The following is a 20037-nucleotide window of genomic DNA, read 5'->3' on the forward strand; positions in this document are numbered from 1 at the left end:
AATCCCAAAGATTTACTTCACGTAACCAAAGATTTACTCACTCTGTGGTGGAAACTCTTGAACATTTGACAAGTTAAAAAGCCCAGATAGTAAATTATAAATGGTATTATAAGATAAGGTTCTGAAATTTATTTATTGGACTGAAGGAAATATGATTTGCATAGTGAATGAGTGAAATGAAATTCATGAATTCTTTGAGTTTTGAGATTTGTGGATAAGATTGCAGCGGTGTAAAATGAATTTAATTAATCTAAGATACAATTAAGTTCAAATTAATTATTGTAAGCATTAAAATGAATTCTTTAAAATTTGAAAATTAGAGAAAATAAAAATCCCTTGGAATAGTTTTTATGGTACAATTTTGAATGCTTATTAAAAATACAATAAATGTTTTTTCCTTGCGAAATTGTGTGTTGAAATCGACACATTTGAATGAAAACATAAGTGAAGTGAAGGCTGAAAAAGCGAAAAGAGAACAGGGAAACCGCAAACCAAAGGAAAAGAATATAAGGAGAAAGAGGAGCGACGACGTTACATTTCTCGAATTCACGGAGCAATTTCGCAAAACCCTTTCTCTCTCTCTCTCGCTCTCTAGGAGGGGAACTTCGCCGCCGCGTTCTCGCCGTCCATGGAGCTCCTCCGATCCAATTTGTCTCGGGTTCGGATCCCCGAACCCACTAATCGCATCTACAAGCACGAGTGTTGCGTCACCTTCGATACTCCGGTAAACTCTCTCTCGCTCGCTCGCTTATGGAATATACAGATTGTTTTCTGGTTCGGATGCCTAGGTAGTTCTCCAAGCGGTCGGGAAGTTTTAAGTGGTTGGTTCCGCGTTGCTTCACTGTGTTGTGCCGTAGGGTTCCCTTGGGAATTTTCGTTTCTTCCGAGTGTTCTTTTGTTGGGTTTTGATTTTGACTTTTTGGTTCAATGGAAATGGCATAATCTGATTGTGATGATGCTGTGATGATTTTCAGAGATCTGAAGGAGGGTTGTTTGTAGACATGAACAGCTTTCTTGCTTTTGGGAGGGATTGCGTTACTTGGAACTATGAGAAGACGGGTAATCCCGTGTACCTGCATATAAAGCAGACTCCAAAGTTGGTCTCTGAGGATCGGCCTTTGAAGAAACCGACTTTACTGGCCATAGGTATATATGACGATTATGAAGCTGAATGTATTTAGATCTCGCACAAGGGTGCCTGGATAGATTTCGTATGATATCTCAGAATTCTTATCGTCAACATCTGTTAAACTATGTGCTTGTGCTTGCAGGAGTTGAAGGAGGTTTTGACAGTGGTGAGCCTGAGTATGAGGATTCTTACAGCATAGTTGTACTTCCTGATTTTGTGTCACTCCCATTTCCATCGGTTGAACTACCAGAGAAGGTATGTGCCATCTACTGTGATTTTACACTAACATGGGTTCCTGCCATATGCTGTGATTTTACAAGAACCCATGTTTTGAGTACGATTTAGCTTATGAGAACTTATTGCATGTATTTAGCTGGTTGCATTTTGTACTGCAGGTGAGATTGGCCGTTGACACTGTATTGCGCTCTGAAGGTGCTGAACGGAAAGAGCAACTTGCAGCTTGGACAGCTGACAAAAAGCAAGTTAGCGAATACACATTAAAACTGCAGCAGGTCAACAATGGTGTTGTTATTCCTCCCTCTGGTTGGAAATGTGCTAAATGTGACAAGAGGGACAACCTCTGGCTTAATCTTACCGATGGAATGATTCTTTGCGGAAGGAGAAACTGGGATGGAAGTGGTGGAAACAACCATGCTATTGATCATTACAAAGAGACAGGGTACCCACTTGCTGTAAAGCTTGGAACAATCACAGCTGACTTAGAAGCAGCAGGTAACGCTGTCTTATTTCCTAAAAGGTTCTTCCAGACTGTTGTATGAGGAATTCGTTTGGTTTAGCTTCAAGTAAAAAATTGAACATTGCTTGATGGAATTACCTGATTTAACAATCTTTGTGGATACCCTGAGTTCATTTTCAGCATCATTATCATATCCTATGCAAGTTAAAGGTGAATAGTGAGGATTAGTTTTTTTTTGTGTTATGTAAGATATAGTATGCAAAATAGTTTGCCATCATTTTCTAATTAATTCTAGTGCAGATGCATGACAAGGAATTTGGAATGGTTGTTCACTTTGTAAACAAATTTGTGTGGATTAAAGCTTCTAGATTATATTGGAGAGAAGAACTGTAGGACTGATGGTTTAGAATTGTTGACTGGTTCCTTTAGGATCACTGGTGAAAAATGCTTTCCCCTGGAACTTTCAGAGCTTTGCACTTGTAAATTATTAACCAAACACCATGTAACAATGCCAATTCTGAATCCTTGCTGAGAAAAAAGTTGGACTACTTTCTTGTACTCCACAGTAGGCACAGTAGGGCATGGGTGATGCTAGTAGTTTCTCTCTTCATGCTGGTGAGGAAGGTATCCTGCATCTAGTTGTTCATAAGTTGTGTAGATGGTCCTGTTCTTAGTAGTGGAGATTCTGATTTCTTCAGCACTTACAATGGCAAATCTTTTGGCAGCTCAGATGTTTTTTCCTATCCAGAAGATGAAAGCGTGTTGGACCCGCTTCTAGCGCAACATCTGGCCTTTTTTGGGATTGATTTTTCGTCAATGCAGAAGGTTAGTTCTGCATGATTATCTTCTAGTCTCACTGATGAAGCTCAGTCTATGTTTTGCAGAAGATTTATGGATTGAACACGTCTTTGGTAATTTATCACTGTGCTAGTTGGTAATGTTTTGTTAATTAAATTGGCCATTTGTTTGCGAAATTCGAAAATTTGGCCTTGGGGTTTGGTATATCAAATTATCAGGATATTAGTAATATCTTGTAGATATATGGTATATGTATGAGATGCTAAATGTTTCCTTTGCCTGGAGCAAGTAGCTTCATATCCATGGTACTGCATACTATTCTGTAATTTCAATTAATAGGAATTAGCTGCTGTATTGGTGAAAGTAATTTAAGGACATTTTAGAAGATTCTGACCCTTAATCAAATTCAAAATTTTAAATGTCCATATACTGCATTGCAAAAGTAAAAGCATTTGAATGTATAAGCTAAACCAGTGCTGCCCTTTTCTCTCCAATCACCCATTGCATAGATCTCTATTTAGAGGACCTTATCTGACTAATCTTAGATTCTATTCTCTAAGCATAAGGGTTCATTGGACTCTTGCTATTTCTTTACCTGTTTATATCTTCTCATCATCTTTTAGTAGATAGAAGAAACATTCAATTTTGACAAAAGATGGGTCAATTCAATGATTGAAGTCTCAGTGGACGTTTGTATTAATGGCCATAGACAGAAATGACAACAGCGGAGAGAGAGCTTGATCAGAATACCAATTTTGATTGGAACCGTATACAAGAGAGTGGAAAGGATTTGGAGCCAGTTTTTGGTCCTGGCTATACTGGACTTGTCAATCTTGGAAACAGGTACTCTTTGACAAAAGAGTCTTTGTTGAACAAAATTCCTGAGAATTTTTTTCTTGTCGAGATATTATATGCACTTTCCTTTTTCTTTTCAGCTGCTATTTGGCAGCTACAATGCAAGTTGTCTTCTCTACCTGTTCGTTCAATTCAAGGTCAGTATTTCTGATAAATGTGCTAATAGTAGATGTGTCATCCATGTTTCATCTTTACTTGTACATAACCCAAAAAAGTAATCTGCTCCGTTATTGGAATCCTCAATAATAAGTTGCTTCTGGTTTTGTTCTTGTGTGTGGACATGAAATTGATGCAGATACTTTTCAGACCAGAGCTTAAAAGAGGCGTTTGAGAAGGCGCCTGCTGATCCAACTGTGGATCTTAATATGCAATTGTGAGTTTCGATCAAAACAGCAACACCTGTTACAGTGTTTTGTACTATGGATTTTCTGCTATCATGGGATTAAGCTTTTGATATAATAATTACGAAGGAGCGTGGCATTATCATTGAATTTGGTATATGACTGTACTTAGTGTTTTTCACACACTATTTACAGATTTCCTATGATTTTTTCATGCCTTTGCCACGAGGTGACAAAGTGCGCCTGTAGTTCTGAATGTTCATTCCTGATGTCCCTTTTCTTTGTGGCAGAACAAAGCTGGGATACGGTTTACTATCCGGAAAGTACTCTATTCCAGCACAAGAGGTATGTGCACTTCAACAAGAGAAGTTTCATTTCCGTGTTATATATATATATACACATATATTTTTGAATTACGTTTTCCTTTTGGCTTAATGAGTTTTAATTCATTTATATTTGTAGAAGGATGCTGCAACTGGAGATGCTGTAAGTTTCTTATAGAATTCTAACAATCTTTAATCAACACGTGTTATTAACTTACCCATGCAGCTGTTAAACATGTCTGCTGAGTGAGCACGAGTTTGATAAGCATATCAATCTTTTGGTGCTAGTAATATGTTTTTGCTTTCTATCATTTTTTTCTCATTTTCAGTAATTCTATGTTCCCAGAACCATTACTTTTATGAAAAACTTGTATAGAAAGTAGACAGAAAAATAAATGCGCATGTTTTCAGCCGCTTGATCTTGTGCTCTTCAAAAGTTTAGACATCACTGTGCCTGAACTTGAATTATGATCTTTGTTCACCATATATGTTTCCTGTTTTTCTCTTAGTAAAAGTTACAAATATTGTTCTGTTGATTTGTTCTCTTTGCATCTTTTCCCCTTTGATTAATATTAGAATTACAAAAGAACACGTGCTGGAATATTGTGTTACCTGTCATTATTTGACTATTGTGGGAAACAGCACTGAATCGTGTGAGTGCCAGAAAAATGCAAAACCACATAATCCTGTTCGTTAAGAGTTAGATTCTTGTTTCTTGAATACATGGTTTTTCGGTTTCTTTTCTTGGCAAAAACTTCGAAAGTTGTTCTGTTAACTTCTGAATACTTCCCATATTTCTCTCTTTGGTCAATAATAGAAACAGGAAGGCATACCTCCTCAAATGTTCAAATCAGTTATTGCTGCTAGCCATCCTGAATTCTCTTCAATGAGACAACAGGTTAGCTTCAGAAATTTTCTTCTTCAGAATTCTGTGTATGTTGTGTTTGAGAGTGTGCGTTCTTCAGTCAACTGTTACCTAAGTGTGTTTCAACAAGCCCAAGTCATGAAGTATCTCAAACTCATTCTTGGAGATAATTTTAACTAGCACCATTCTGTCTTGTAGGACGCTCTCGAGTTTTTCCTACATTTGCTCGACCAGGTTGAGCGTGCCAACAACGTCATTCCTGAATTAGATCCTTCAAGAAGTTTTAAGTTTGGAGTAGAAGACAGAATCCTTTGCCCCTCTGGAAAGGTCTTATATAATAGGAGGCATGACTACATTCTCTCTCTGACTATTCCCCTGCATGAGGCAACTAATAAAGGTATATTCAGTATGTTGCTTCCTTTATTCATATTCTTTTATTCTTTGCTTGTTTTCTGATTACTTTTTCTGCTTCTTGGCTGTTGTTTGTGTATCCAGACGAACTAGAAGCCTTCAAAAATCGGAAAGCAGCAAAAGGATTAGAGGGGAATGATATGTAAGTATAGAGTCTGAAACTTCATGCATCTAACGTTTTATCTGGATATCTTTTGAGATACTTATAGCCAACAGGTCGAGCGAGGAAGTTGTACGTCCACGAGTACCTTTGGAAGCTTGTCTAGCCACTTTCTCATCACCAGAAGAGATTCATGAATTTTATAGCACTTCCTTGAAGACCAAGACAACAGCTATCAAGTACACTCCTTCTTCCCTGAGTCAATCTTTTTCTACACTGCAGGAAATATACGTTCAATAAAGACCCAATGACTGTGGACTAAGACTAATATCTTTGGGGGTTAAACTTTTTGTTTCGTTTTTATGCAGGACCACTGGCTTTACATCTTTCCCTGATTATTTGGTCTTGCATATGCGAAAGTTTGTTATGGAGGAAGGCTGGGTCCCAAAGAAACTCGGTCTCTTTCTGAAATTCCTACCATCGCTTCTCTTTTTATACTCCTGTATAATACTAATATTTCTATTTCCTGATTTTCTGCACCAGATGTCTATATTGATGTTCCTGATATCATTGATATCAGTCACATGCGAAGCAAGGGGCTTCAACCTGGAGAAGAACTGTTACCAGATGATGGTATGCTGTTACTTCTCTAGTTTATTTTCGAGTATGGTGTTGGATATAGTTCTTTTGGAAGCCGGATGATTTTGTTAACTAATGATATGCATGACCTTGTGCATTTTCATGATACTAGTCTATAACCTTTTTTGAATCTGCTGTGGAATTAGCACTTGGGATTTTATTCGGTACCTCCCAGGACTGTGTTTTGATTAATCTATTCGGAGCCCAAGTTCAGTTAAATTGACATACTTATTTCAATAATCTCCTTGTCTGAGAAAGCATTTACTGTGAACGTATGACAGAACTTGGAGTTCCTTTGATTATACATTGTTGAAATGCCATATTACCTGGTGCTTTGTCTGGTGATATTGTTTTGAACTCACTACCCTAAAATATGAAAACCGAAACATATTTTTGTAGCTGTGGGTACTGAAATTATTGGATGATCCTTGGAACCACTTCACTGTGGTGCCAATTTAAATTCTGTTTGTTTTGTTTGTGCCCATTATAAACACACAAGTACATTGTGGTGGCAAGTGGAATTCCTTTGTCTCGACGAAACCCACAAGTATACACTCCCCATGAAAGAATCCATTTTACAGCGATCAATATGGTCAAAGTGCATAATATACCTTATACATAGGCCATTATTGAGCTTCCTAAATACATGCCTATTTTCTTGGATATGACTTTGTTTTGTTTTTGTGTCTCCATGTGATTTATACTTGTTGATTATGGTATCTTCCCTAAGCTACTGGATGTTTTTAATTTTTGTTCTTTCTTGTTTTCCTGCTCTCCTCTTTCTTGCATATGACATTGATAGTCAAGTCTATTGTCAATGGAGTTACTCATTTCTGCTGCACAGTTCCTGAAGAAGAGATGGCATCAGTGAAGCCTGTGGCAAACGAGGAGATAGTTGCACAGCTTGTCTCGATGGGATTTAACCACCTTCAATGCGAGAAAGCTGCCATAAATACTTCAAATGTAGGGGTCGAGGAGGCAATGAACTGGTTACTTTCTCACATGGATGATCCAGGTATTTAAAATGGGAATAGCAGCCGACAGTCAGTAGCTGGACTTCTCATATGTAGTTGAGCAAGTTACGATACCAGTTTCTAATGGACACGCGTTTCTTTTGTTTCAGATATAGATGCTCCCATCTCCCAAGGCACGTCTGCCGTTGATGAGTCAAAAGTTGCTACCTTAGTCTCATTTGGGTTCTCGGAAGAGGTTGCTCAAAAGGCACTGAAGGCTTCGGTATATTTGCATGACCCTTTTGGTTTTGGGTTTTTTGCTGTCTTCTTTTTTCGTTTGTCTTGAAATTTACTTGCTTCTGGAATGTTATCAGGGAGGCGATGTCGAGAGAGCAACAGATTGGATATTCAACAATCCAAATGCTTCTGTTTCTGATATGGACGTTACATCAAACAACACTGCACCTACTCCCACTGATAGTGCATTACCTGATGGAGGAGGAAGTTAGTTTCTTAAACTCCACTTCGTTATCTTGTTTTCTCTTTTTTGAAAGACATTGCCTTCTTTTATGCACAGTTTCCTCTTTGCTTAGAATGATTCTATAGGAACATGAATTAGCATGTTTACGACTTGAATTTTCACCGGATAGTGAAAATAATCGTGAGATGTAAATGTAATTAAGCATTCTTGTTTTTCGGTCTGAAGTGCATGCTAAATATGCATATGGATTATGAATAACATGTTACATATAGCAAAGATTGCACCTTTTCACTCCCTTTTCCTCTGTACGTGGTGCATTAGGATGATTTTTTTTTTTTTATAACAGGATGAATCTTTATTGCCATATTTTGGCATTAATCTCGTATGATGTTATTCTTTTATTCTTTGCGACATATCTAACACATACGGTTTCTCACAACGCAGAATACAGGCTATTCGGGATAATAAGCCACATGGGAACATCAACTCATTGCGGACACTACGTTGCTCACATACTAAAAGACAAACGATGGGTTATTTTCAACGATAACAAAGTCGGTATCTCGACCAATCCTCCGAAAGACATGGGCTATCTCTACTTCTTCCAGAGGCTTCAAGATTGAAAAAAAAGGGCCTCAAAAGGTACAAAAATGAAGGTGAGTGAACTCAAAATCTGAAGCATAGAAGCAGACAGTCTAAATGAGTCTTTATTAGAAATCAGGGTTTAGGGCTTTTATTGGACTTTGCGTGGTGTTTTTTGCAGCTTAGTGACTCCAAAGTGAAACCCTAAGTGATCAGTGTACTTGTGAATTGGTCCTCAAGCTGCCTTTTTTAAGGACCCATTTTGTTGAATTGCTCTGCTCTTTCCAAAGTTTTAAATCCTTTGAAATTCAAAGCTCATTTGCTTCATCATCTCTTCTGACATCACACAGTATCTCTTGTTTTTCTTTTTTTTTTAATCCGAGATTTTCTTATTACACTATGGTATATGTGATTTTGTTCCGCAAACAAAATTCTCACAGGGTAGAAGGCGCCATTGTATGTGTAGCCTTGAAAGATCACAGCTTTGTTTGAATTAGATGTGTCTCAAACATGCATTATTGACTTTGAGATCCTCGAATGGTACCATTGTACTGCCGAGGGCATAGCCTCTGATGGAGTTAGCGGACTCGAGCATTCTCTATGGCTGATAAACAGCTCTTATATCACAGATTATCATCTATTTCTAAGGAAAAAAATATCAATTTTGATGCAGTATTCTAGCCAATAATATTCTTTTGTTAGCAGCCCTACGATATGTAATTCCTTATAGAATAAATAATTCTAAACTAAAGACGAAAAATATTAATGTGTACGCCCCATTCATATATATAAACTCTCCATACCATAACAGTACGATTTTATTCATTAATTTGTTGAGGTAGGATACATATATGCGGCCCGTACGTTAAGAGAATACTTTGTCGCTCAGACAGTAGCGTCCAACGACGGACCAAACCCGAAAGGCAACTGGTTGTCGCAATCAAGATTGTCGCCAGGAGTCACCCCAAGAATATCACAGTACCTCTTGTAGAAGCCGATGCGGCTCCTGGCTCGAGCATCCTCATGGATCCCGCACTCGAGCCCTCCATTGATGATGTTGGTGATGGCTCCATAGCCAGCAAGTCTTCCCGCTCTGACGTCATTTTTTGATGGCACCCACTTGCTGGTTATAACTTCGTGGCATGAGGGTTTCTGGGCTTGTGGCGTCATCCAAAACCATAGGGCCGTTTTGAAGGAAATGACACTGTCGTTGGCCACATGGTCGGGGTTTCCGAGCAAGTCCAAGCCTAGGGCTTCTCCGCATGGTCCGTAGTTGTGGTTCCTTTACGTCAACATGCAGTCAAAAGTATAAGCAAAGAACATAAAAACAAGAAAAGGGCATCATCTCTTGATATGTGTATATATTTGTGTGTAAGTAGAGAAGTGGTGGAACCAGCTGAGTTGAAAGGGACCCCTGCCGAAGTAGCGTTTGCCAGGAACACATTGCCACCGGCTGCTACCGGGTTCGCAGTAGTCGGACCATGGCTCGACCTCTTCCTTGATGCAGTATCCCCACGCGTATGGTTCATCTGGCGCGGTTGGCTCTTCTCCTGTTATCCCGTTATACATTTTTTCATTCTCATTCATAGTTATAAGGTAAACATTTGAAATTTAACTACTGTAGAAGTTACAAATATACCGTTAGTCTCATGGGAGGTCTGACCAAAGAAGGCGACGATCTCCCTCTTGCGGGTGGCTTCATCGCCAGTGGTGCCAAAGCCTGGGAACGAACTGGCGGCCTTGAGAAAAGCGTCGTAAGTGTAGAACCCTCTAGCTGAACAAGCGGGATTGTTCCTGTGAGGAAGCATTTGTTCGAACAGCGATCTTGATATCAGTTTAGAAACTGGCGGTGGAGATCGAGGAGAAGCGATGTGACACTGGCTCTGGCATCCTTCCCCGCAATGAGCGTTCGAGATTCCGCACCATCCCCATTGGCTGCAGCATTTGCCATTTGGACACAATGTTCCCCCGTTTTGCCACCCACATTGTTCAACTGAAGGCAAATTTATCAATTATGAGATATTATTAATACCTCCGGAAGAAAAAAACTTCATTTTTCTTATACTTTTTATTAAAATGAATCATTATTCACATTATATACATAGGTATATATGTATATATATGTGTATACATATATATATGTATGTATATGTGTATATATATATATATGTATATTTGTATGTATTAAGGGTGAACACAAATACTCTAAAATCGGGTATTCGTCGATACCCGTCCCGTAGATATTCGATTTTAGAGAACTCAAAGCTATCCAAATCTAAATTTAAATTCGAATATTCGAATACCCATGAATCCAAATCTAAATTCAGATAATAGAATTTTTAAAAACGGATATCCGCAAATACTCGACTAGTTTTATAATAGATAATTATATCCTATATCTATATAATATTTTCAAAATATAATTATTTAGCTAAATAATTTCACATTTCTCAATATTATCTCCCAAAAATTAAATTTATTATTATTTCTCTTATTATCTCTCTCTATTTTATACTTTTACCGTAATCCATCCATATTTATAGATATATCTTTATTTTTTTAAAAATTTTATACATAAATATTGTTATTTTTTAAAAAATAATCCGTATCCAATATCCGCAAAATACCTAAACATTATTCTGGATACTTGTAAACTATAAATCCTGAATATAAATCTTAAAATAAGATACCCAAATCTTATGGATACAAATCCAAATACCTTTTTAAGTTTTTAAGTATGTGTTCACACTTGTGCCCATCCCTAGTATGTATCAGGGCCGTCTTAGAGCATGTACAACTGGAACATTTGTACAGGACCCATAATTAGGGTGAGGCCCACATTTTTTTTAAAATTATTATATTTATAATTTAACAGTACTATTTATTAAAAAAAATTAAAAAAACAAATTTTTTAAGTTTTGTTTAATTCACTTAAAAATATTTTTTTTACACTTTTTCAAATGAGCCCATTAAAAAATATTTTTTTTTTTATAAATTTATAGTATTTAATATAAAATTAAGATCATTTTTTCGAAATCATTTGTCGTAATAATCAATTAATAAATATTTTGAGTTATATGTAATCACCATATATGAAATTCACAATTTATTTATATTAATATCATTAAATTTATTAATTAATATAGTTTATAATTATAATTTTTTTTATAAATCTAAAATAAAATATATATTATCCTAGAATAATATTGATCTTTTAACTCCAATTATTAAAAAAATTATTTTTTTTATATCATATCATTCATGTTAAATATTTATTTTTAAAAATGATAAATCTTTAAAATATAATTTTTTATATCTTTTAATTATATAATATGATTATTTATTATTTCTAATAATATTACTATTATCACAATGATTGTTATTAACATTTTAATAATATTTATAAACATTATATTTAATTTTTTTAAATTAAAATTAAAATTTAAAATTAAAATAAATATTTTTTTTGTATAGGGTCCCGAAAATGGTTGGAACGGTTCTGGTATGTATATATATATATGTATATATCATGTGTAAGATACGTTTATATTTTTCTTTTATTATCGTTATTATTATTATATTGTTATTTTTATTATTTACTATCTTTTTTATCTAATTTTATGTGGTAGCTTACGTGGTATTGTCTGTCTCCATTTTTTAGGACGTGCGTCGAGGGGCACATATTTTGCAAAATTTTTACAAAATACATATATATATATATATATATATATGTGTGTGTGTGTGTGATTAAGTACCGTGGCATTGGCTCTGGCAACCCTGTCCACAGTAATCGTCTGAATTGCCGCACCATCCCCATTGGCTGCAACATTGGCCGTTTGGACACAATTTCCCCCCGTTTTGCCATCCACATTTTTTGGCTGAAGACAGATTTATCATAAGGACTTCATTTTTTTTACTTATATTTAGAGAATATCGACAAAAAATCATGTATTTTTTCCTTGTCGACAAACTCTGTATTTATACTAAGTCATATATATATATATACACACATACATATACAAATTTACATACATATACACATACATATATATATATATACACATACATACATATATATGTATATGGATATAAATATCTATATACATGGGCAGACTCACTTTATAAACAGTCGGATCACATGCCCCCGTGATTTAAAAAAAGTCTTCTATAATTTACTTTTTCATCACATTTTTTTCTTAGGTTATATATACATTACAATATCCACATACCCCAATTAATTTTTTTGTCCGCTACTATCTATAGATATATATACATAGATATACATATATATATATATATATACAGAGATATATATGTACATACATATATGTATATGTATGTATATCTATATATGTATATGTATATACGTATGTGTACATGCATCATGTTGCATATATCACGTATGCGTAAAATATGTTTATATTATTATTGTTATTATTTATTTAATTCTATGTGATAGTTTACGTGGTGTCACGTTAAATTTTCATTTGTATTTTTTATGGCGGCTGTGTTAAGGGAAAATTTGCTAAATTTAAATACCGTCGCATTGACTCTGACATCCTTTCCCACAGTAATCGTCCGAAGCGCCACACCATCCCCATTGGCTGCAGCATTGGCCGTCTGGGCACAATGCTCCCCCGTTTTGCCATCCACATTGTTTGGCTGAAGAAAAATTTACCACAAACAGATGATGAGATACGACTAATATTTCTAGAAGAAAAAAAAAACTCATTTTTTTACTTTTTTTTTTTATAATTGAAATGAATCATGCATGATTCAAATTATACGCATGTAGTGACGTCCACCAAGCTTCATGTATGATCAAGAATGAGTAGCAGAATCAAATTGATTCAACCAAATGAACACCTTAACAGTTTCTATCATTTTTGTTGATTGTGTGACTTAAGAACTCGAACCAAAATGAAATTTATGCAGAAGAAGAAGGAGAAATGTCGAAGAAGTGGCTAAAATTGAGGCAGAATGAGGAGCAGTTTTGTCAAGTTACATTTATGTGTTTTGAATTTATATTAGGTAATGCTTTATTCAATAACGGGTACTAATTTTGCTTTTTAAGAGCAAGTGATGTTGGCCGTAAGAATTATTGCAGATTTTGGTATATTTTTTATAATTAGGAGTTTCACTGAGTCTTCAGTCTACTTTAATTTTTCAGGATCCGAAATCAGTCTTTAGTCATGCAATTAATTGCGTTTGCTTCTCCCCACTAATGAAATCGAATCCAGAATCTTGAAATAATTTTGTTACCTCTTAATTAGTGGATATTATGCTAATCTGTTACTAAATGTATTGTAGAAAAATCCAATAATTTTTTTTATCTCCATGGGCAACGGTAACAGTAGAGATGAGTTCTGATTATTGTATACATTGGATTGTTAAATAACAATCATCATATTTTGTAATGCATTCTCTTTTCCAAAAATATGTCCGGTCTTTTTTGAGCAAAAAAATGATGAACCGATCTAAGTTTTCTATCAAGAATATATAAAGCAAAAGTCTAAACATATATGCGAGGATCGCAGGTCACCTGGCGAGGGAGGAAGAGGACCGTGGCATTGGCTCTGGCAACCATTTCCACAGTAATCGTCTGAAGTGCCGCACCATCCCCATTGGCTGCAGCATTGGCCGTTTCGACACAATGCTCCTCCGTATTGCCAGCCGCAGTTTTCGGCTGACCCAGACCACACCATAACGGATGATGAGAGTGCTACTAATATTACAGCAAGAGGCTTCATGTTTGTTTTTTTTGCTTTTGTCTTTTTGGTTGGATTTTTTTTGCATGTGATCGAGGGGTGTATATATATTGCTGCCCGGCAATCTTTAAATGAGCAAATTATTCAAGTTAGGGAAAATCATATGTAAATAGAAAAACTTTAAAAGATTTATAAAAATAATTAACTCCCAATTAAATCACGAATTTTATAAAATACTCCTAGAAAACTACACGATATTTGAAGTCGATTTTTGTTTGACACGTGGGTTTTTAAAAGTCTATAAAATTCCATGTATTTTTTTATATTTTTTTTTAAGATTCGAAGGTTTAAGTAGGTATTAAAAAAACGTTTGTGTACTCTTTTTAAAATTTTAAAATTTATGTATTAATTTGGGATAACAAATTATACATGGCATTGTAGTGAAGTCCTCAAACTAAGTGTAGGATCCACAATGAGCAGTAAAATCACATTTACTTCATTGTTTTTTCTTCGTTCCTATCCTCCAACCACTCCGAGGAAAAGCTTAAATGTTACTATCCTTCGATCTCCAAATTGCGAGAATTTCTACTTGTTGTCATTTATTTTTTTTGTTAATTTCACCCATCAATTTTATTTGAAATCTCATACTTTTAGTCTTTGAAATAGATAACTCATCCCTTTATAAATACGATTTTCCTTATTCTTCATATATATTGGTCTAACGTTCAAGAAAATTTTCAATTTAGTCATAATATAACTAAAACCAAAACAAGAATCAAGCAACCCCGTATTGAAACTCTAATAATTGATGAGTGAAGGCAATATATTACATGCTTCCCCACACATTTATCTGAACGTTTTTATCGTGTGCGTGCACTTATGGCTCTGTTTTGTCTTGGGCCAGAGTGCTGAGCCGGTCCAAAAATTATTAGTGAGAAATAAATTCTTCCAACATGATATTATTTTGGTTGTCCATAGATGTGATTGATCATCCAACAACTAATGCAAATGTTGTAGCCATATAACCCAAAGTTTTTATTTTGGTTAAATGATACAGCCGTAAGTTTTCCGTCGAGTTTGAGCTTTCCGATGAACAAATCGATATCGTAATCAAGCAACACACGAGATTTACATGTTCGGATTGACAACGTAGTAGTTCTACTCACGTCCTAGCCTTATGGACTCAATGTTCTTCCGTTCGAACATTTCACCTGAATAAAGATAGGAATGTCCTTTATTCTTGGAGTATTTGTAAAGATATTTTGAAGAAGAAGAAGCTTACTGATTTAACAACCTTAAACCAGTTTTGAACCGAAATTATGTACGCAATCTTCGGTTCAATTCGGATTTTATACCGTTGAGGTTTTGTATTAACGAATGAAGAATATGAAGTATGTACAAAGTTAGTCACAATTTGTTTTTTTTTAATCCGGAAGTTCATAAGGCCCTTGGCCCAATTACATCTTCCACATAACTGGAAAAGTCCAGGTGAATACCCCTCCTCACGCATAGATTTGAACCTGAAATAAGAGAATGTTTTGCATGTTCTCTTAGTCACAATTTATTTTTCCTACTATACACTGTTGAAATAGGAAAATAAATATGTGATTGAAAAAAATATGGATTTTGAGATATTATTGAAAATAATAATGAACATAATATTATGTTAAATATTGTATATCATATTTGTTTCCGTTATATTTATATTTCTTTTTTTACTATATTTATTAATTTTTCTATAAATATATGAGTTATTTTCATTATAATATAAGAAAAAAATGTAACAATAAAATAATTACATTTTTTTTTATATTTGTCTTATTTTATTTCCATATTTTATTTTTCTATATAGTCGTGATCACTCATTTTTTTCAATAATTCAATGTATATTGTGATCCATCTCCAATATCAACATTTTATCAATTTTTCTCGTGAGGGCAATCTTTTTCCTGTACTTGTTTGCTTGTATTAATGAAGTTATAGCATGAAAGGTGCATTTGAAGAATCTTTTCTGATGATCTTTGTCCCGTTATATTATTTGTTTTCTCTTCTACGTCGGTTTCATATTGTGAGTAATCCAACCACTCTTAACTGTTCATAAAGTTTAGGTCTTTGTATGAACCATGTTCTTCATCTACAACTAAAGTTCCTGAAGTAAAGATCTTTGTCAATTCTTTCAGGAAAAAGAAGGAAAAGAGCCAAGAAAACAGGTGAAGCTTCTGATGCAAGAAGAAGTTTTGAGCAAAGTAAGTTTCTGAGTCGAAGAGAGGGTTAGACTTGAGCAATGACAGTGTGGGAAGTCCATTAGAAAAACCGTTGAAGCTCTTGCTTCTATAAGAACATAGTGTTGAATCTATGAAGAATGAAATCTATGGTTTAGAGAATCCAATGTTGCAAGTTCGAGAGGAGATGACATAAATGAAACTACTTCCAAAAGACATGGAAAAAGTCTGCAGTGCTAGAAGATTCTATTATGACCGTTTGGTCCTAAATCAAGTGTCACTTGATGATCACAAATTCCATTAAATCAGCCAAGAGGATTACAAGCTAAATCAAGATCAATCAAGGCTCTACTTACCATATATAATGCATATAATCTCTTCTTTCCTTATTTAAGATTTTCCAGCCGTTGACTTTGATTTTATTAGTTTAGAATATTGTACATTTTTGTCTATATATTATGTAAAAATTGTCATTAGAATGTAAGGGAATAAACAAGGGACTTAGTCCCATTTCTTCTTCGTCATCATTCTTCGCCACTTCTCTTCTTCTTCATTCTAGCTCATTTTTACATCATTTTACACGACCAAAATTCTCTCACACACTAAAATTCACAATAACTTTGGAAACCTCAGAAAGTGTGCTTGAGTTTTTATTCATTGGCTTAAGTTTGCAAAACTTGTTCTCGCTTCGTTTGGTTGGCGGATTTGGTTCGGGATCGAGATTGATATTGGTTTCGAGACCAAGGATACTACACTCATTGAAAATCGAGTTTTTTCATCTTTCTCTCATCCACTTTTTTACATTTCATCCATTTGATTTCAGTTATAGTAAATTTCAAGCTTGTCTAAGTTGATTACATGACCTAATATATGAAGCAGTTTACTCTTTGGTTTGGTTTTTGTTCATTTTTTTTAAACAAAGGTTCCCTCTATTTGAAGAAATAATCAATTTTAGCTTGTTGTTTTGGTTTTGGTCCGTTTTCGTTAGATTTGGCCGCAACGGTACGGAAAAAAATATTTGATTCAGTCGGTTTCCTCGTGGAATTCTAGGGAATTAAAAAAAAATATTCTGAACCAGAGATTTAAAAGATGAATCGAGAAATATACAGAAATAGCAATAGGAGATAATGAATGGGTAGAAATTTTTTTTTAGGAAGATTCACTTTCTTGGGTAACAAGAAAACATTTAACTCATTTGTTGGTCGGATAAAGTTTTAAAACCTGTTTCGTTTTTCAGAATTTGGAAATAAGAATCACATCTCTTAGCTACGTTAATTAATGTATTTAAATTAATATATTTGAGGATTCAAACGGTAGGTCATTCAAGCATCTCTGTTAACAAAATTGGCATTGTAAACAATATTATAACAGATTTACCTGTAATAACAAAAATCGGCGAGTTTTTGGTAACTATATAAATTTCTTTACTAAAAATAGAAATTCTACATTCTATAACATCTCTCTTCGGTAACCACGAAAAGCTAGAGGCTGAGAAAAAGAGGAAAGACACCGTTTTATTCATCTTCGTCCATTTTCTTTTTTCTTTTATAAGCATTTTTCTTCGAAACTAAGAGAGGGTTTCGCTTTCTGAAATCCCCAACTCCTCCTGTCTTAGATCCTATTCTAGGGTTTGTGGCGAAGTTTTCTTGCTGCCTTGTGGTTCAAGAAATCCAGGGTGGTGAGAAAACATAATGAAGACTACCAAAGCTAAAACCGGCATGAAGATACCTTGGGACCGGTATTTCAGCTATTCATTCACTTTGTTGATCATTGTACAGGTTATTCTGTGGGATAATTTCTGCAATGGTCAAGATTACGGGACCCCGAGCGAGGAAGAGAGCTCGGATCCGCCTCCCGAGATGGCGAAGTGCAATGGGATATACATGAGTTATACCTTCAGCGGGCGAGAAAAGGAATACCCTCACGTCAAGAACATTACCGCGCAATCTTGGGCGTTTAGGGCGAACGCGATGATCATTAACGTCGGGACTGAGGAGGTCAAGGGTTGGCAAATGTTCATCGGCTTTCGTCACAAGGAACTCATCGTTTCAGCAAACGGTGCCTCGCCTTTTGACGGGGATTTTCCCTTGGATGCAAGCAAAGGAACGACGTTCATTGGATCGAGCAACACGGATTTGAAGACATCCATTGAAACGGCCGGAGATTACAATCAGATATCGGCAAATATCGAGATCGTAGGGACTCTTTTCGGGGTGAAACCGAGTATCACACCAATGCCTAGTAACATCAAGCTCACAAATGACGGTTGGCAATGCCCTGCTGCAAAGAGACGAGGTTGAAATCACCGATCTTCTCTCGTTTCGTAACATTTTAACTTTGTTATGATTGTCGAGGAATAACGTTGGTTCTTGTACAGGAGGAAATATGCATGTTTGCTGCAAGAAGAACCCTAAATTAAAGGCTAAACCACCACCACCAAAGACGAAATTCGCACCTAGAAGATACGGGGATCTGAATATGGTATACGACGTACTTCAGGCATATGGTAACAACTACTTAGCCCAAGTGACGATTGATAACAATAGCCCATTAGGGAGGTTGGATCATTGGAATTTAACGTGGGAATGGATGCGAGGTGAGTTCATTTACTCAATGAGAGGCGCTTATACGCACAAGAAAGATGCTTCTGAATGTATATACAGCAAAGCCGGACAATACTACGGGGACATGGATTTCTCACAAGTCGCGAATTGTCAGAAAAGGCCTAGCATTTCAGATTTGCCACCCGAGAGGAAGGACGACAACGTGACCGGAAAGTTACCCTTTTGTTGCAAGAATGGAACTCTATTGCCACCTACTATGGATCCTTCAAAAGCTCGATCTATCTTCCAGTTGCAGGTAATCCCGAGAAGTTGGTTTAATGGCCAATCACTTGGATTTAGGGATATAATGAAGTGGTTGAACATTGCAGTTTGATAAGAGTTTTCGTTTCTTTTTGTCGATTTAAGGTCTTCAAGATTCCACCTGACTTGAATAGAACAGCTTTATACCCACCACAACATTGGAAGATCGACGGTGTTCTCAATCCGCAATACAAATGTGGACCGCCCGTTCGTGTGGACCCGACACCGTTCCCTGACCCAGGCGGCCTTCAAGCCACGACTTACGCCATGGCAAGTTGGCAAGTAGTTTGCAACATAACTAGACCTAAAGCTCAAACATCGCGATGTTGTGTCTCGTTCTCCGCTTTCTACAACGACTCTGCTATCCCTTGCAACACTTGTGCTTGTGGCTGCAATGACATCGATACCGACACATGTAACGCGAATGCAAGCCCTATGCTCCTCCCACCCGATACGCTCCTCGTGCCTTTCGATAACCGTACATTAAAAGCAAAGGTGTGGGCCAAACAAAAGCACATGCCTATTCCGAAGAAGCTCCCTTGCCCTGATAACTGTGGAGTTAGCATAAATTGGCATGTGAATACCGATTATAGAAACGGTTGGACAGCGAGAATGACGATATTTAACTGGAAAGAAGTGACATTCGAAGATTGGTTCGCAGCCATTGAGATGGGAAAGTCCGGTGAAGGGTACGAAAATGTCTACTCCTTCAATGGCACACGTCTCTCACCCAACAACCGAACCATTCTCTTCCAAGGCCTTCCGGGTTTGAACTATCTCGTGGGCGAGGTAAACGGGACGAATCCGACCAAAGATCCACGCGTGCCCGGTAAGCAACAATCGGTTATCTCCTTCACCAAGAAAGATATTAACGGTCTAAATATCCCGGGAGGAGACGGATTTCCAACCAGAATATTCTTCAACGGAGAAGAATGCGCGCTCCCGAAACATTTCCCGAAGAAAAACGCGGGCAACAAGCACCGAATCAGCATCTTAACGTCCCTCGTTTTTGCAGCGGTCTCGGCTTTGGCACTTATGATGGACAGTTTGCTGTGCTGACGAGGAAGAG

General features: G+C 36.2%; 3 protein-coding genes across 6 annotated transcripts in view; 2 read left to right on the top strand and 1 right to left on the bottom strand.

Moving 5' to 3' along the window:
* The first annotated feature begins 470 nt into the window (after nt 1-470).
* On the top strand, nt 471-8504 carry LOC104816919 (ubiquitin carboxyl-terminal hydrolase 14). Of its 2 annotated transcripts, none has more exons than XM_010545949.1 (20): nt 471-724; nt 975-1146; nt 1272-1384; nt 1525-1861; nt 2557-2651; nt 3334-3467; nt 3560-3616; nt 3775-3852; nt 4111-4165; nt 4283-4306; nt 4961-5041; nt 5207-5405; nt 5504-5561; nt 5636-5758; nt 5888-5976; nt 6063-6152; nt 6961-7173; nt 7282-7394; nt 7486-7615; nt 8037-8504. In XM_010545949.1, the coding sequence occupies exons 1-20, from the start codon at nt 629-631 to the stop codon at nt 8213-8215; spliced, it is 2436 nt and encodes an 811-aa protein (XP_010544251.1). In that variant the 5' UTR covers nt 471-628; the 3' UTR covers nt 8216-8504. The 2 variants fall into 2 exon arrangements, with proteins under 2 accessions (XP_010544251.1, XP_010544252.1); XM_010545950.1 differs by having other exon boundaries at nt 472-724; nt 7003-7173.
* Nucleotides 8505-8959: 455 nt separating this feature from the next.
* Nucleotides 8960-13959, bottom strand: LOC104816920 (endochitinase-like). 3 transcript variants are annotated; one of them, XM_010545951.1, is made up of 6 exons: nt 13717-13959; nt 12714-12836; nt 11930-12052; nt 9814-10167; nt 9568-9724; nt 8960-9456 (listed from the first exon to the last, which is right to left on the bottom strand). In XM_010545951.1, the coding sequence occupies exons 1-6, from the start codon at nt 13922-13924 to the stop codon at nt 9060-9062; spliced, it is 1362 nt and encodes a 453-aa protein (XP_010544253.1). In that variant the 5' UTR covers nt 13925-13959; the 3' UTR covers nt 8960-9059. The 3 variants fall into 3 exon arrangements, with proteins under 3 accessions (XP_010544253.1, XP_010544254.1, XP_010544255.1); XM_010545952.1 differs by lacking the exon at nt 11930-12052; XM_010545953.1 differs by lacking the exons at nt 11930-12052; nt 12714-12836 and having other exon boundaries at nt 13738-13959.
* Nucleotides 13960-17603: 3644 nt separating this feature from the next.
* LOC104816922 (COBRA-like protein 10) overlaps nt 17604-20037 on the top strand; it is a 2859-nt gene continuing 425 nt past the window's right edge. Inside the window, exons 1-3 of the mRNA XM_010545954.1 lie at nt 17604-18399; nt 18482-18963; nt 19074-20031. Coding sequence (XP_010544256.1) covers nt 17796-18399; nt 18482-18963; nt 19074-20027 — 2040 coding nt within the window. The 5' untranslated portion in view covers nt 17604-17795 and the 3' untranslated portion in view covers nt 20028-20031. The remainder of the gene's footprint in view (nt 18400-18481; nt 18964-19073; nt 20032-20037) is intronic.

This window comes from Tarenaya hassleriana, unplaced genomic scaffold (assembly GCF_000463585.1).
Source record: "Tarenaya hassleriana unplaced genomic scaffold, ASM46358v1 Cleome26, whole genome shotgun sequence".
Classification (NCBI taxonomy): domain Eukaryota; kingdom Viridiplantae; phylum Streptophyta; class Magnoliopsida; order Brassicales; family Cleomaceae; genus Tarenaya; species Tarenaya hassleriana.